The following is a 13999-nucleotide window of genomic DNA, read 5'->3' on the forward strand; positions in this document are numbered from 1 at the left end:
TGTTCACAGAGAGGATTTTACTTCACTGTTGCTGCGTGTCAGTTCATACAGGTTGAACCTCATGTAACGTCATGACCGTGTCTGTTAATACCACTGATCACCACCACACATAGATACTACTGCTGTACTACTACAGTACTACTACAGTACTACTACTGTACTACTACTGTACTACTGCTGCTATCACACTGACTACATAAAACAAAAACAGCTAGTATTCTCCAGGGTTGAAAAATCACATTTAAAAGAACATAGAAAACATATCCAGGGTTTAGAAAATACGGTAATTTTGAAATAAAAAAGTTGGGACCGGGCCGTGTTCACCTCCGTGCAGCATCCCCTCTTCTTCTGGGAACTGAGGAGAATTTTAGGAGGCGGACGGTTTCCTCCTCTTGTCTGATGCTGGATTCTACCTGCTCAACAGTCCTGGGTCTTCTTTGACATTTATTCCATTTCAGGATGTGCCAAATATTTTTCATTGGTGAAAGGTCTGAACTATAGAGACTATAGAGATGCAGTATGTGGTTTATATGGAAGGCCCTCTGTGAAAAAGACCTCATCTGGATTCAGGCATATGCTGCTGTCTTTCAGCATTGACGGTTCCTTTCCAGATGTATAAGTTGTTCATATAACAATATTGCATTTTAATTTTGTCCTTTGTGCAGAGAGGTTTCTCCAGAATCTTATGAACTTTAGATGATGATCTATTCAAAGTCTTTGGGTTTTTTTGGTCAAGAACATTTTTTTACAAATTGTTGTTTCTAGACGCACCTTTTTACAGACTGATGAACCATCTTTGACTCTGTAAGATGTTCTTTTTCATGTTACTGACCTGTTGTAATGAACCCAGCTAAACGCTAAATGTTCTTCCAGCTCTTCCTCGTCACTACCACTTTTTTAAGGCTGTTGTTGCCTCTGTTCCAACATTTTTGAGACTTGTTGCTGCCATTGAAGTGAGTTAGTGTTCTGACTTTGTTGAAAGTGGGGTTCTACAATAAAGAACCAAAATGCACCCGTACTAAAATATTATAGTATCATAGTTGTACATTTTGTAGTACATTAAAAAAAATTAACATTGTGTTTAAGAAACAGGACGGTGATGAGTGGACAGTAGGAAGAGATGGAGAACGACCAGGAGAGTTAGGGAAGGACGAGGCCACCGAGAGAAGGAAAAGAGCGAGAAGAGCAGCATGAAACAGAAAAGAGAGAGCGAAGCAGAGAGTGAGTCAGAGACAGGGTCGGCTTCTGTCTCTGTGCATAAGCCACAACTTTAAAACTACCTGGTTGACTGATATGTGTCCTTTCTTTTGCAGTAATGTACAATTACATACCCCCCCCCCCCCCCCCCCCCCACCAACCTCTGCAGCTGCTTCAAGGCATCAATAAGCAAAAACAGGGATTCAGTGGAACTTTGTAGGAGACTGATCCAGAAGGCAGCAGGTCAAACCAAATTAATCTCTACGTTGTTTTTTCTCTTGATCACACACACACACACACACACACACACGAACACACTCAGTCCAACACCTCATGTAAACCATTCTGCCCTCTAGTGGCGAGACCCAAGAGCAACATTACACAACACTAGAGTACTTATTAATCATTTTATGTCCCATCTTGTCTCTTTAGAAAAAACATAGATACAGATATTTAGCTTGCTTTGTACCTCACTTGGATAAAAATGACTAAATGTTAAATATTATGTATATGAGAAAATGAACTGTAGACCGCTCCTGGCTGGGACATGGTTTCACTGTCTCATTCAAACTGCTTAAAGAAACTTCGGTTTTAAGAGAAGTTTGATAAACATTAACCAAACTTCTACAGGAAGACACTGAAACCACCGCAGTTTAGGCGACATCTTATTTTAAGCATCAGCTAATTTCTGGATTATATCAGTGTTTGTGTGCAAATTGTCTAATGAAGCGAAAAATCCCAGCGCAGCCATGTGAACGCAGCCCGGTCGACTGTGCTGATGAAGCCGAAGGCACCGTGTGGATATAAACAATAGCCTCGTTTCGACAGTGGTGGGAAGTCAAGCACAAATGCCACTCAAATCGCTGAGCTGATTATCACTTGATCCGGCGCTGCTCGCATCCATTTAACTATCTCTAATGAGGAACTGAGTAACATCAAGTTCTGTTGTGTCTGAACTTGCCAATTACCACTAATGAGGCAGTATGTGACACAATTCAACATATGGCTTCCCAGAATTATACTTAGTAACTGTCAGAAATTCTCCATTTTGTTAGGAACTCTGTTTCCTGCAGGTAGAATCCACATAATTTTACTTAAAGTTAAATTATGTTTATTTAAAAATATATATATGTAGAAACGGGGCCACGGGTGGAAACATACAGTAACATTAAACAGTGTGAATACTCAGTTTAATACAACCCAACTTCAACCCAGAAATAAAGAAAAAACTAATAACCACACGTCACAGCAGCACTTTACCCTCAAACACATCATAAACCGAACAACTGTGCTCAAATTAATTTTCTTAATTCTGAAACCACTTTTGAGGCTATCAGTGGTCTCTTAATCAGTGAACTTAAATCATGAAGTAAAATCAAAGCAGTAGCCTTTAACAGTTCTGTGTACAGAAGGATGGGTCCTGTAGTTGGTCACGTATTTTAGAAAAACTGAGAATCTGCTCATTAGCTATAAAATAACACTCAAATAGTTAAATACTCTGAAACATTACTCTGATTACAGAACATCTGCGTCCAGCTGCTTTTATCATGAACTGAAGTCAGAGGAGCTCTTCTTAAACACTTTGGGTCACCATCGTACCAAAACATGTGGGGCAGTTCATTTCAGTTTGGGAACTTTTACTACACAAGCTAAAAATCTCTGCATATGGCAAAAAGAGAGAGAGAGCTGCATTATGGTGGCACAAAAAGCTTCAGTGAAGCCCAGTCCTGCTCCAACACAATTAAAATGTGGGTCGTTAGTGATGAGAACAAGAAACAACCCTAAAATCTAAGGTTTAGAGGGTACGTTAAAAAAACAGATTGATATCTGACTTCCAACAGTCACTTGTGGTTAAAGCTGAAATATCAAAATCACTTTTACAAAAAGAAAGTCACTGTATTTGTTTTTACTGTGTGCTGCTACTATAACCTGTACACTCAAATCTTAAGTTCTTAGTTTGCACAAGTCACTTCTCTGGGAGTCTAAACAAACCAAGATGCAACAAATTTAGGTTATTTAACTCACTTGGTTTGTAAAAAATTAAATTAACTGGAAGTGTGACAGCAGCCAATCAACAATCCCCAGAACTGTCACAGCAGAACGAACAAAGGGAAAAATACAGTATTTATACATACACGTCATATAACGCAACATGTTCTCTTCTGTTATTAAGGTGACAGTTTTGCCTTTGAGCAGTTGAGCTTTTTGCCAGATTATGGCTGAACTGGTGGCGCAGGCTCCAACTTTGCACACACTTGGTTTTCTATAAAACATTTTGAAACTGACAGCAGCTGTAAATGTAGTCAGTGTAGGATTAATGTTTCCCAGATGTTTGTCTAACAATGTATCAGCTGTTTTATGATACCAAAGTATTGTGGCAAATGCTTCATGATAGCTAATGCTCCAAGTTGATGAATGATTTTCAAGTGTGGTGACGATGTTCAGCTGCACATCAGCCTGGTCCCGATACAGTCATGAATTCCTTCAGTAGCTCTATTCAGTCAATACTACTTATCCGTGCTCCAACTGGATCACAGCAGGGCAAATGTCTTTTCTATGTAGAACCGTCTTCCATCTGCTCGCCCTGAAAAGGGTAGCTGAGAGCAGGAGGAAAGCCCTGACTCCGAGGCTGTTCGTCCAACAACATCAAATCCTCCACATCTTTTCCTTTAAACTTCCTTCTACAGATCTTTACTGTCACTTTCCGGCCCTGAAAGACCTTAAGTGCTTCTTTGGAAGCCATGGCTCTGGCAGCAGCCTCATCCCGTCCGTATCCTGTGCCTATGTAGACAGTCTGACAGCGAATTTCACACACATGGCCTTCCTTCTGTGTGCGACCTGCGGGGAGGCCTGTGATGTCCTTCAGTGGCACAAACACGCAGGTCAGGGTCTGTTTACATGACTCTACGCAGCTCCGAAGTATTTCAAAGTGGTCCAAGTTGGGACCGAAGCCCCCTGCTGACACTAACTTCCATGCAACCGCTTTGTAGAGGCGGTTGAAGAATGGCTGGTGCTCAGCTGGAGCCTGTGGAGGAGGTCCTGCTTTCTGACTCACAGACCGCGCAGTTGTCCTCACAGCAGGTCGGCTGTCAACCTCATTAGACCCACATTTGGCTCTTTTCACGCAGCTATCAGCATCGACCTCTGCAAATAATGACACAACATGCAGGACAATGTTGACTGCAACAGGAAGCCGACTTAATGAGAAAACTGAGAGTCCAACCTCAGGTGTGGGTGTGTAAAGAAGAAAATGTGTGTAGGTAATTACACAGAAACCCTGCTGTAGTAGAAAATAGCAATAAAATACGTCAGTAGTTCATAACGAGCTTTCCAAAGTTAGTGGCGATGCAGAGAACACATCCCATCATCTAAATTATTTGTAGCTTTAACAGCCACATTCCTCAGCTATTCAACATAAACAGAAAACAGCAAAACTGTTTTACAGCTTCTCATTAGAGTCATTACAGCTGAAGGGAAACAAGTTAATTTCTATGAACAAAATAAGAATATGTAGTTACTGGACAAACATTTTACCACACAGATAACATAAACATGCAAACTACAGCTTTAAATAGTTGCACTAAGGATACGTAATTTACATAACCTGGGATTAACACCACAAAAACATCAGCAATGGGATACAACAAAATCAAATATTTCAAGTCAAACAAAAAATGTCAATAGGCAATGTTATGGATAACCACTGATGTGTTTATGGTATGTTTATAACTTGTTCACCTTTTGTTTAAACCTTCCATAAAACTGAGAGACATCATTGTAACGTAATCTCTGGGATTTAGCTTTTGGTGGTGTTGGGTTGGATTATACTATAAGGTACTGCTAATACTTTGTCCACACACTGTACTAGAAACATTTTTAACATAATACCATGCAATGCAACACTGTAATGATACTACAGTGTCATACTTTCTACTCTGCAATCCCAACAAGTTCATTTATAACAATGATAAGAATTGGTTACTGCAGACAAACAAACAATGGGCATCAATATAAAAACAAGGATTTGTTATTATCTTGATATTGTGCACACTTGTTACTTCTTAAGACTTGAGTCAGATCACCTGTACCCTGCTTTAGTGAACACATGAACTGAATTACCAGCTGTTGCACTTCGTTTCCCTTTGGCCATGGCTTCATTTCCTGTTGTTTTGTGAACTGGAGCGTCTTGGACAACTATGCCCTCGCCCATCTCCTTGATCTTGTCCATTACAGCCTGTGGATAGCTGAGAAACGCAGAGCACAAAAATAAGTCACTCCTCGTCTGAGGGATTTCATCTCTGCTCTCTGAAGTTTCTCTTTCTGCTCTGTCAGTGTGTCCTACCTGCAGCTCAGGAAAACGTGATTGGCCCAGACCATGGACAGAGAGAGGAGCCTGTCCAGACTACTGCTGGACACTCCTGGCTTCACTGAGGGGAAAGCCTCCATGTTTCTGAGGAGGAACTCTCTCCGTGCGCTCCACTGTTTGTTGCTCTCAAAGTAGCCCCTGAAGGTGTCGATCCACTGGGCCAGCTCCGGGCTTTGGCCCAGGTACTCTGAAACTATATCTTCTCCGCTCCTCTCCTCCGCCATCCCTGCAATAACAAACATTTGTGAGTAGCACATAAAAAGCCAGACTGCCTCATGTATGTGTGTGACACTTCAATCAGTACACCTCGCTTGAATCAGGATAATTACTAACAAGTCTGCTGAAACGTGGAATGACACTAAAGCGTTTTTAAATCGCATACAGCTGTTGTGCTGCTGCTAACGTGCCAGGCTGACGCTTGGTTAAGCTAACTAGTGAATGTTTTCCAGAGTATCACTCATAAACTGACTTTAGCAACTAGCTAACGTTAAGTTAAACTGACGGTTAGCCGAGTGTTAGTAGCTCCACCAGAAGTTACGCTAACAATTAGGACATATAATCAAGCTTAAAATAACAATAATGGTGTTAGTGCTGTGCTATTCCGAGTTAGTACAGTTGACATACCAAGTCTCTGTTGCGATGTGTTGCTAGCTAGCTACATGACCGAATGATGACGCGAGACTGAAGGCGCGACCGTCTTCCGTGAAGAACTACAATTACCAGCATCGCAGTGCTAGCATTAGCTGGCTACAAGTATTTCTGCTAACTGTAATTTATTGCAGTGTTATTTAACCTCTGAACCAACTGCTGTCGTCTCTTAGCACTACAAAATGGACTAATAACCACTCGTACTATTGGGACTCTTTGAAATCAAAGTCAGTGACAATTGAGAAAACGTTCACTTCTGTTAGCAACCAACACTCGTAACCATGTCCCGTGATGCTTTGCGTGGAAACGTAGTCAACCTGCGACAGCGCGGCGGCGGCTTGTTTGGGTGCCGGAATGAGAAACTCAGCTCATGTAGATTTTAATTTTAATCAGTGAACGTGAATTAACATGATTCATGAGCTGTTGCTGGCGTTAAGTGGCTATCCGGGGACGATCTTCACATGGAACAAACGCACTGGTTTGCAGGTAAAAGCCTTTCAGTGATGTGCTAGTTAGCTAACGTCGATGTGTTTTTAAAAACATGGTTTAACAGGCGTCACGTATATAAAATATATCATTAACTCTGCTGGAAGTAGTTATATGTTACTACGTCATATGTTAATACTAGTGTTAATGATATATAAACACAGTATAAGGATTAAACCTGACCTCTGTTTAGTTTAAGTCTCTTCTTCAAATATAGATCTACCGCTCATTATTAGATTAATTAGAGCTGCACAAAAATGAAGAAAACATGTGTAGACATCCTATATATCGAGCCACAGTTAGCATTTACTGTAGTGTAAAGAATGTTAAATGTAACCTAGAAGGCAAACATAAAGCTGTGTGTAAAATATTGATCACACGGGGAAATTACACATTTTCTTGATTGAGACAAAAGTGAAAAATACAAGAAAAAGGTTGGAGGTTAGAATTACTTCCAATATTAACCAGTTCTAGATGTAATTTGCTCACACATTTGCACGTTAGTATTTATTGTATGTAGTTAGAAAACTATAAATGCTCCATTTAATTCAGAAGCATTTCAGAGACTCCAGTGATGCATGTACAAGTGTTTAAAAATGGGTATAATGCAGCTATTCTACAGGATTAAATTTGAGCTGTTGATGTGCATGTGTTACCATATGGACCCTTTTGACCTTCCAGGTCATTAGGTAGAGGGTTGCTATCTGTTCGCAGAGTACAAACTAAATAAGAAGCAGGATTCAGTTGTTATGTAGTACAGAGCTGAAACAAACCTACATGTATATTAGGGTTTTAAATACTGAAATACCTAAATTCAGGTAAAAAATATTTACCATATTTCTTTCGTTTCTTTTAATTATGCCTCTGGGTGTTATTGTTCAATTTGCATTTTAATGCATTTATACTATTTTCTGTATTAAAATTGTTTTTGTAGGTGTCCCAAGACCTGCCCTTCCTTCACCCCAGTGAGACCAGTGTCCTCAACCGGCTCTGTAAACTGGGCTCGGATTATATACGCTTTACAGAATTCATAGAACAACACACCGGTCATGTGCACCAACAAGTAAGCCCCAGTCGCACATAATGGAATTTACACACAGTCCAGCTAATAAGATGAGTTGTATTTTTACACTCACAGTATTTGACTTTGTCAGATAAGTACCTCATGCTCTAAAACAGAACCTCACTGTTGATAAAATGTTAAAGTGCTTTGCTTTTTCTGTAGGAACATCATGCGAACCAGCCCAGCCAGACTGGACTTCATGGAATTTACCTGCGGGCTTTCTGCACAGGATTGGACTCCATGCTGCAGCCGTACAGGCAGGCTCTGCTGGACCTTGAACAAGAGGTAAAATTATGATACGGCCAATAACAATGAATTATGAGGGATGTGAGAGGATTCTCATCTAACTTACTAACTCTATATTTCAGTTCCTTGGAGATCCGCATCTGACGATATCCCATGTAAATTACAAGCTTGACCAGGTAAAGTATTAAAGCAATAATATTTATGTTGTTAGTGGAAAGTATTTCTAAAGTTAAAATATCTGTTTAACACTGAAATTGTTCTTTCAGTTCCAGCTGCTGTTTCCCTCTGTGATAGTGGTGGTGGAGACTATAAAATCACAGAAGGTAAGGATTGTTGATCCTTATCAGGATAATGTGAATTAAGGGTGGCATACAGCACTGTCCATGTTGCACATGATTGAGCATATTGTTTTATTTGTGGATTATATAACAAGCATTTATAACCATGTTATTGAGACTATTTTGTCTCTATAGCCAACCCTATACTAATGGGAAAGCTGGAAACCAAGCAGGATGGATTACCTCCAGGATCAGGGTTGGCTCTGCTCTATAGACACTTGGGTAACAGAACTGACAGGTGTGTGCTCTCTGTCTTATGTCTGCTGCTTTAGATCCATGGCTGTCAGATCCTGGAGACGGTGTACAAGCACAGCTGTGGAGGGCTTCCTCCTGTTCGCATGGCCTTGGAAAAGTAAGTGAGCCACATGTGGGAGTTTTACAGTAGAGTTGTATTTGATTTGGCTAGAGTGGGATAAATCATCTATCAACCATCAACAGGTTCTCCTGTGAGGTGTTAATTATACAGGGGCTTTCACAAAGTCTGATTTTATTTGATCCATGGATGTAGGTTTTAAAATATGTTCTTGTTGTTTTATCATTTAATTTAGTTTGACCACAACTGTAGCTTTGGCCTTCCTCCCTGTTGATGTGATTTCACACTTATATTTACGTATTCACACTGATATATATTTAAATATGTGTTAAAATGACTTATATACCAGCTGGGTGTAACATTCTGTGAAACATCGCCCTTCCTAATTTCATGGTGTTGTCACATAACACTACTGATGACTACCCTGTAAAAGTAATGTATAACAATGCCAAATAATAGACTAGACACTTGTCTGGATTTACACAACATGGATCATGAGATGTAAAGAGACCTAAGGGGTCGAACTTAACCAAGCCCTAATTCTGATCTATGACAAAAGTACTATTTGTATGCTTGAGCTGCAATTTGCATTGTCTTACACTGCAGTGGATTTCATAAAATCGTCCTGTATTCACGTACTTTACTATGACTAATGGTTTCACACTAAGTTAAAAACGTGTCTTAACGCTCTGCAGAATTCTTGCGGTGTGCCATGGTGTGATGTACAAGCAGCTGGCAGCTTGGATGTTGCACGGTTTGCTGCTGGACCAAAGTGAGGAGTTTTTTGTGAAGCAGGGGCCCAGTGCAGGAGGTGCTGCAGCAAATCAGGAAGAAGAAGAAGAGGACCTCGGACTCGGAGGGTTGAGTGGGAAACAACTCAGAGAACTACAGGACTTGGTGAGAACAGTCACACATTTAGGACCATATTTAAATCCAGCACTGGACAAGAGCTTGGGGAATATAGTATAATAGTTATGGTGTCTTTCACACATCTTGGTGCTTTTAGTTTTTTGTTTTTGGTTATTATCACTTTTCAGGAAGAACATAGCATTGTATTAATGAGTTCTAACCTTCTGTGTTTTGATCATGTGCTTCTGTGTTGCTGTCCAGAGGCTGATTGAGGAGGAGAACATGCTGGCTCCGTCTCTGCAGCAGTTCTCTCTGCGCACAGAAATGCTTCCTTCTTACATTCCCATCCGAGTTGCAGAGAAGATCCTGTTTGTGGGAGAATCTGTCCAGATGTTTGAAAACCATAACCACAGCCCGTCTAGAGCTGGTCAGTCTGCTGTGCTATCACCATCTAAGCGAGGCCTATTAATCAATGCGTTATTTATACAGGGTGATTGTTTTATTGATTGTAGGCTCCATACTGAAGCACCAGGAGGACATGTTTGCTGCTGAGCTGCACAAACTCAAACAGCAGCCTCTTTTCAGCCTTGTGGATTTTGAAAATCTGATTGATCGCATCAGGAGCACAGTGGCAGAGGTGAGCTCATATACTGCTGTTATTTTGTCCCGTCAGCTAAATAACATTAAAGTAGGCTTATAAACATTTGTAAGTTACAAAGCTCAGTGTGACAAGATGACATCCTTATAATCCTATTGACTTGCAGCATCTCTGGACGTTGATGGTGGAGGAGTCGGAACTGCTTGAACAACTCAAGGTGTGTATTACAATTAGTTGATCATAAATCATGGCAAACAGTGTTGATGGTTTTTATTTTCCTCCAGATCATTAAGGATTTCTACTTGCTGGGTCGTGGAGAGCTCTACCAGGTTTTTATTGACCTTGCACAGCAGATGCTGAAGACGCCTCCAACAGCTGTCACTGAGCACGGTAAATGTTGATGTGCTAACTTAAGGTCTGTTATCACTTGTTTAGCTGTTTAACTATGAACAGGTGTTTTCATAGTTAACAGGTGTGTAACAGTTCATTTCAGCCAGTGGCTGTTCAGTATTTTACTGTTCCCTCATTTTTTGTGGATTTTGAAGTTTCCTTTTTAAAAGACACATTTATTGTGTTTTACATTTGATTTTCAGTTTTCCAATAACCCTACTATAAACTGTGCAGCAGGTTAATAGGACGCAGATTTATTACTTCTGGTAAAATAAAATCATTTTTTAAGTTTTTAAGTTTAATAAAAATGCAGTTTTTCCTGTTTGGTTCTTAACATAACTATCATAACTATGATGCAAAACAAGTGGTGCTGCAGCTACTACCAACAAAGCAACTGAAACATTCACCAATCTGCCATGAACTGTATGTCATGCCATGACATATTATACAGTGATAACCTCTAGATGTGTAACATCTCTAAAACAACGTTCATGTGCTTTAAAACGAATGATATATACTGTATAGGAGTGAGGACAGTGTAAAAGCCTAAATCAGATCAATATTACCAACATCAACACCTTTTGTTTTTTAAGGGGGCACAATGCCACAGGTTGTTCCAAGCATCAAACAGAAGTTTCCACACTTTTCAAGATTCAAGATTTGTGTTAAACAGACATATAAGAGAAAAAAAAGCACCTAGTCTAAGAATAAAAAGGAAAGAAAATATGTGTGGTAACACTGTGGTAATAATAATAATAATAATAAATAAAATAATAAAAAAGTAATACATAAAAAGCTGAATTTCAAATATTGCACATAGTGGTATTGTACATGATCCAAGTCTGGGTGAGAGACGATGATTCAGCCTAGTTTTCCTAAAGCAGCCTGATAAATATACAGTAGCTGCTGCTGCGTTTCTTTACTGTGGCAGCTGTGTTCAGTGACCAGCTCAGGTCAGATGTCACCTGCAGCCCTCTCTACCTCAGTCCCTTTGATCGGAGGCTGCAGAGGGGGAGGGTTCTTCCTGAAGTCTTATGTTTTTTGTCTTGTTATATTGAGGATGAGGTCGTTCTTCTCTCCATAGACAAGATTGCCGTTCACCAGGCTTCTGTAACCCGACTTGGCAAGCAGCAGCTTCCTTCGTGGTGTCTTGTCATAGACACACTGATTGTTCAGTGTTTTACCTACTGTAGACTCATGAACACAGATGTTAGCCAGTTCCAATGATGCCTCCAAATACTCAACTGTCAGTGTTTGTTGTGCTCTTGGGGTCATTTTGACTGGTCTGACTTTTTCCAACACAATGTCTCTTCCACAGATGTAAATGTGGCCTTTCAGCAGGCAGCCCATAAGGTGCTACTGGATGACGACAACCTGCTGCCTCTGCTGCACCTCACTGTAGACTACCAGGGTAAAGACAGCAAAGGTGTGTATGTGTCTAAGCCAAATGAATAACGTTGAATATCTGGGACTACTGATCAGATGACACGTTTTAATTTCCGAAGTCAACAGCAGTTAAGTGTTACTCTGTATGTTTTGTCAGATGTGTCAGGCAGCAGAGATGGAGCCACTCCTCCACAGGACACCTCCCCTCGTGAGAGCCCGCCCACGGGCTGGGCAGCTCTCGGACTCACCTACAAAGTTCAGTGGCCGCTGCACATCCTCTTCACTCCTGCTGTCCTGGAGAAGTGTGTACTCTGTTCACTCTCTCTCGACGATTCATTCTATCCATTAGTTTTAAGCACACCTGGTCACTGCCCTCTTCTCCTGTGTTTTCAGGTACAATGTTGTGTTCAGGTACCTGCTGAGTGTGCGGCGGGTGCAGTCTCAGCTGCAGCACTGCTGGGCTCTACAGATGCAGAGAAAACACCTCAAGTCCAGCCAGACAGATGCTGTTAAGTGGAGGCTACGCAACCACATGGCCTTTTTGATTGACAACCTACAGTACTACTTGCAGGTAACAGCCGAGTGAAAAAGCTACAGAGCAGAAGTGTAAATAATGTTTATCTCTGCAGTGATAAAGAGACTGTGCTCACCTCACTTACTTAAGACATATTCAGAGGCTGTATAATTAATTATAATAATATTAGTGTTAATTAACAACGATTCTTATAAATATATAAACTCTTAATTTTGTCTGTCTGCAGGTGGATGTGCTGGAGTCTCAGTTCTCTCAGCTGCTGCAGCAAATCAACTCCACCAGAGACTTTGAGAGCATCAGACTGGCCCATGACCATTTCCTCAGCAACCTGCTCGCTCAGTCCTTCATCCTCCTGAAGCCGGTACTAAATCACTGAGCCAGATTATGTTGAAACTTACAGTGCTGCTAAACGTCCTGCTCTTTAAGTAATCAAAATAAATGTCTGATTAATGTCTTTAGGTGTTCCATTGTCTGAATGAGATCCTGGAGCTGTGTCATAACTTCTGCTCACTGGTATGTCAGAGTGTGTCTTCTCTGGACGAGAGGGGAACGTCTCAGCTGGACTTTCTGGTCAAGGTACAGAGTCTTAGCTCTTTGTTTGTCTGGTGTTGGAAAATGTAAAGATGTCTTTTATAATACAGACTCTACAAATTTCAGGGCTTCAGGCGGCAGTCGTCCTTACTCTTCAAAATCCTTTCAAGCGTGAGGAATCATCAGATAAACTCTGATCTGGCTCAGCTGCTACTGCGACTGGACTACAACAAGTACTACACACAGGCTGGAGGCACTCTGGGCAGGTAGGACACAACAAAAACCATCCATTGAATACGTTTAACAATGGATTCAGTGATTGACATGTCTGCATGCGCAGTAAATAGAACATATCTGATACTCAGAGTACTCAAATTAAGGTTAGTACCAATTTACCCCATTAAATAACTACAGATAAAGTAAAAAAAATGTTTTTTCTTTCCCCCCAGCGTTTAAGAAGAACAATTCTACCAGGATTAAGATTTGAAGATGTGTCCATATCTGCTAAACTCTTACTGAGGACAGAAGATTATATTAAACAAAACTTACATCACTCATATCCTTTAACAAATTGTTACAAAAGCTTGTTACGGATTAGTTCAACCAACATTTTAAAATCATAACTCCTCATGTCTGGTGGTTTCTAGCTTTGCAGATAATTTGTGTTTTATGTGCAGAATCAAATTCATTAGTATACATGATACTACAGTTACATGACCCTTACACCAGAAGCTAACTGTGCCAGCCACCTATACTCTGTCTGGATAGAGCATCCTCTCATACAGATAACAGTGATACCTGGTAGAAAACCTGTAAACCTGCTTTATCAAAAACAAGTCAGGACAATGCTAAAAATATTACATAGAAATTACTGTGTGAGAGAGAGAGAAATGTCAAAACATAGAGCACGACTGGCCGCCAGTATCTGCAAACTGAAGCCACTAGATTAATGTGTTTGAGTTCGGGTCACTACAGACTGTGCACCCATGGTGACTCCTTGTATAAACTGTAAATACTAAAACCTTGTCTCATGAACCATGTTCTGTAGAGAAA

General features: G+C 40.5%; 2 protein-coding genes across 2 annotated transcripts; one reads left to right on the top strand and one right to left on the bottom strand.

Moving 5' to 3' along the window:
- Positions 1-3413: 3413 nt before the first annotated feature.
- Positions 3414-6343, bottom strand: cdkn2aip (CDKN2A interacting protein). Its single transcript, XM_026377900.1, has 4 exons — positions 6188-6343; positions 5540-5789; positions 5317-5441; positions 3414-4341 (listed from the first exon to the last, which is right to left on the bottom strand). Exons 2-4 carry the CDS (start codon positions 5785-5787, stop codon positions 3752-3754), a joined length of 963 nt encoding a protein of 320 aa, XP_026233685.1. The 5' UTR covers positions 5788-5789; positions 6188-6343; the 3' UTR covers positions 3414-3751.
- A 193-nt stretch (positions 6344-6536) lies between these two features.
- On the top strand, positions 6537-13999 carry tubgcp4 (tubulin, gamma complex associated protein 4). The gene is made up of 18 exons (XM_026377899.1): positions 6537-6697; positions 7632-7760; positions 7923-8045; positions 8129-8182; positions 8273-8329; positions 8617-8696; positions 9353-9554; positions 9768-9933; positions 10019-10143; positions 10271-10321; positions 10389-10494; positions 11813-11920; positions 12038-12182; positions 12274-12451; positions 12642-12776; positions 12875-12991; positions 13073-13212; positions 13396-13999. The coding sequence occupies exons 1-18, from the start codon at positions 6620-6622 to the stop codon at positions 13400-13402; spliced, it is 2001 nt and encodes a 666-aa protein (XP_026233684.1). The 5' UTR covers positions 6537-6619; the 3' UTR covers positions 13403-13999.

Source organism: Anabas testudineus, chromosome 3 (genome assembly GCF_900324465.2).
Source record: "Anabas testudineus chromosome 3, fAnaTes1.2, whole genome shotgun sequence".
In the NCBI taxonomy this organism is placed as follows: Eukaryota; Metazoa; Chordata; class Actinopteri; order Anabantiformes; family Anabantidae; genus Anabas; species Anabas testudineus.

Excerpts from the sequence above, each read along its gene's own strand:
- cdkn2aip (XM_026377900.1), bottom strand. The coding sequence starts at position 5,787 with ATGGCGGAGGAGAGGAGCGGAGAAGATATAGTTTCAGAGTACCTGGGC. Across the intron at positions 5,442-5,539 it reads CACGTTTTCCTGAGCTGCAG|CTATCCACAGGCTGTAATGG; the intron begins GTAGGACACACT and ends TGCGTTTCTCAG. Across the intron at positions 4,342-5,316 it reads GAAACGAAGTGCAACAGCTG|AGGTCGATGCTGATAGCTGC; the intron begins GTAATTCAGTTC and ends CATTATTTGCAG.
- tubgcp4 (XM_026377899.1), top strand. The coding sequence starts at position 6,620 with ATGATTCATGAGCTGTTGCTGGCGTTAAGTGGCTATCCGGGGACGATC. Across the intron at positions 10,144-10,270 it reads TCAGGAGCACAGTGGCAGAG|CATCTCTGGACGTTGATGGT; the intron begins GTGAGCTCATAT and ends ATTGACTTGCAG. Across the intron at positions 10,322-10,388 it reads AACTGCTTGAACAACTCAAG|ATCATTAAGGATTTCTACTT; the intron begins GTGTGTATTACA and ends ATTTTCCTCCAG.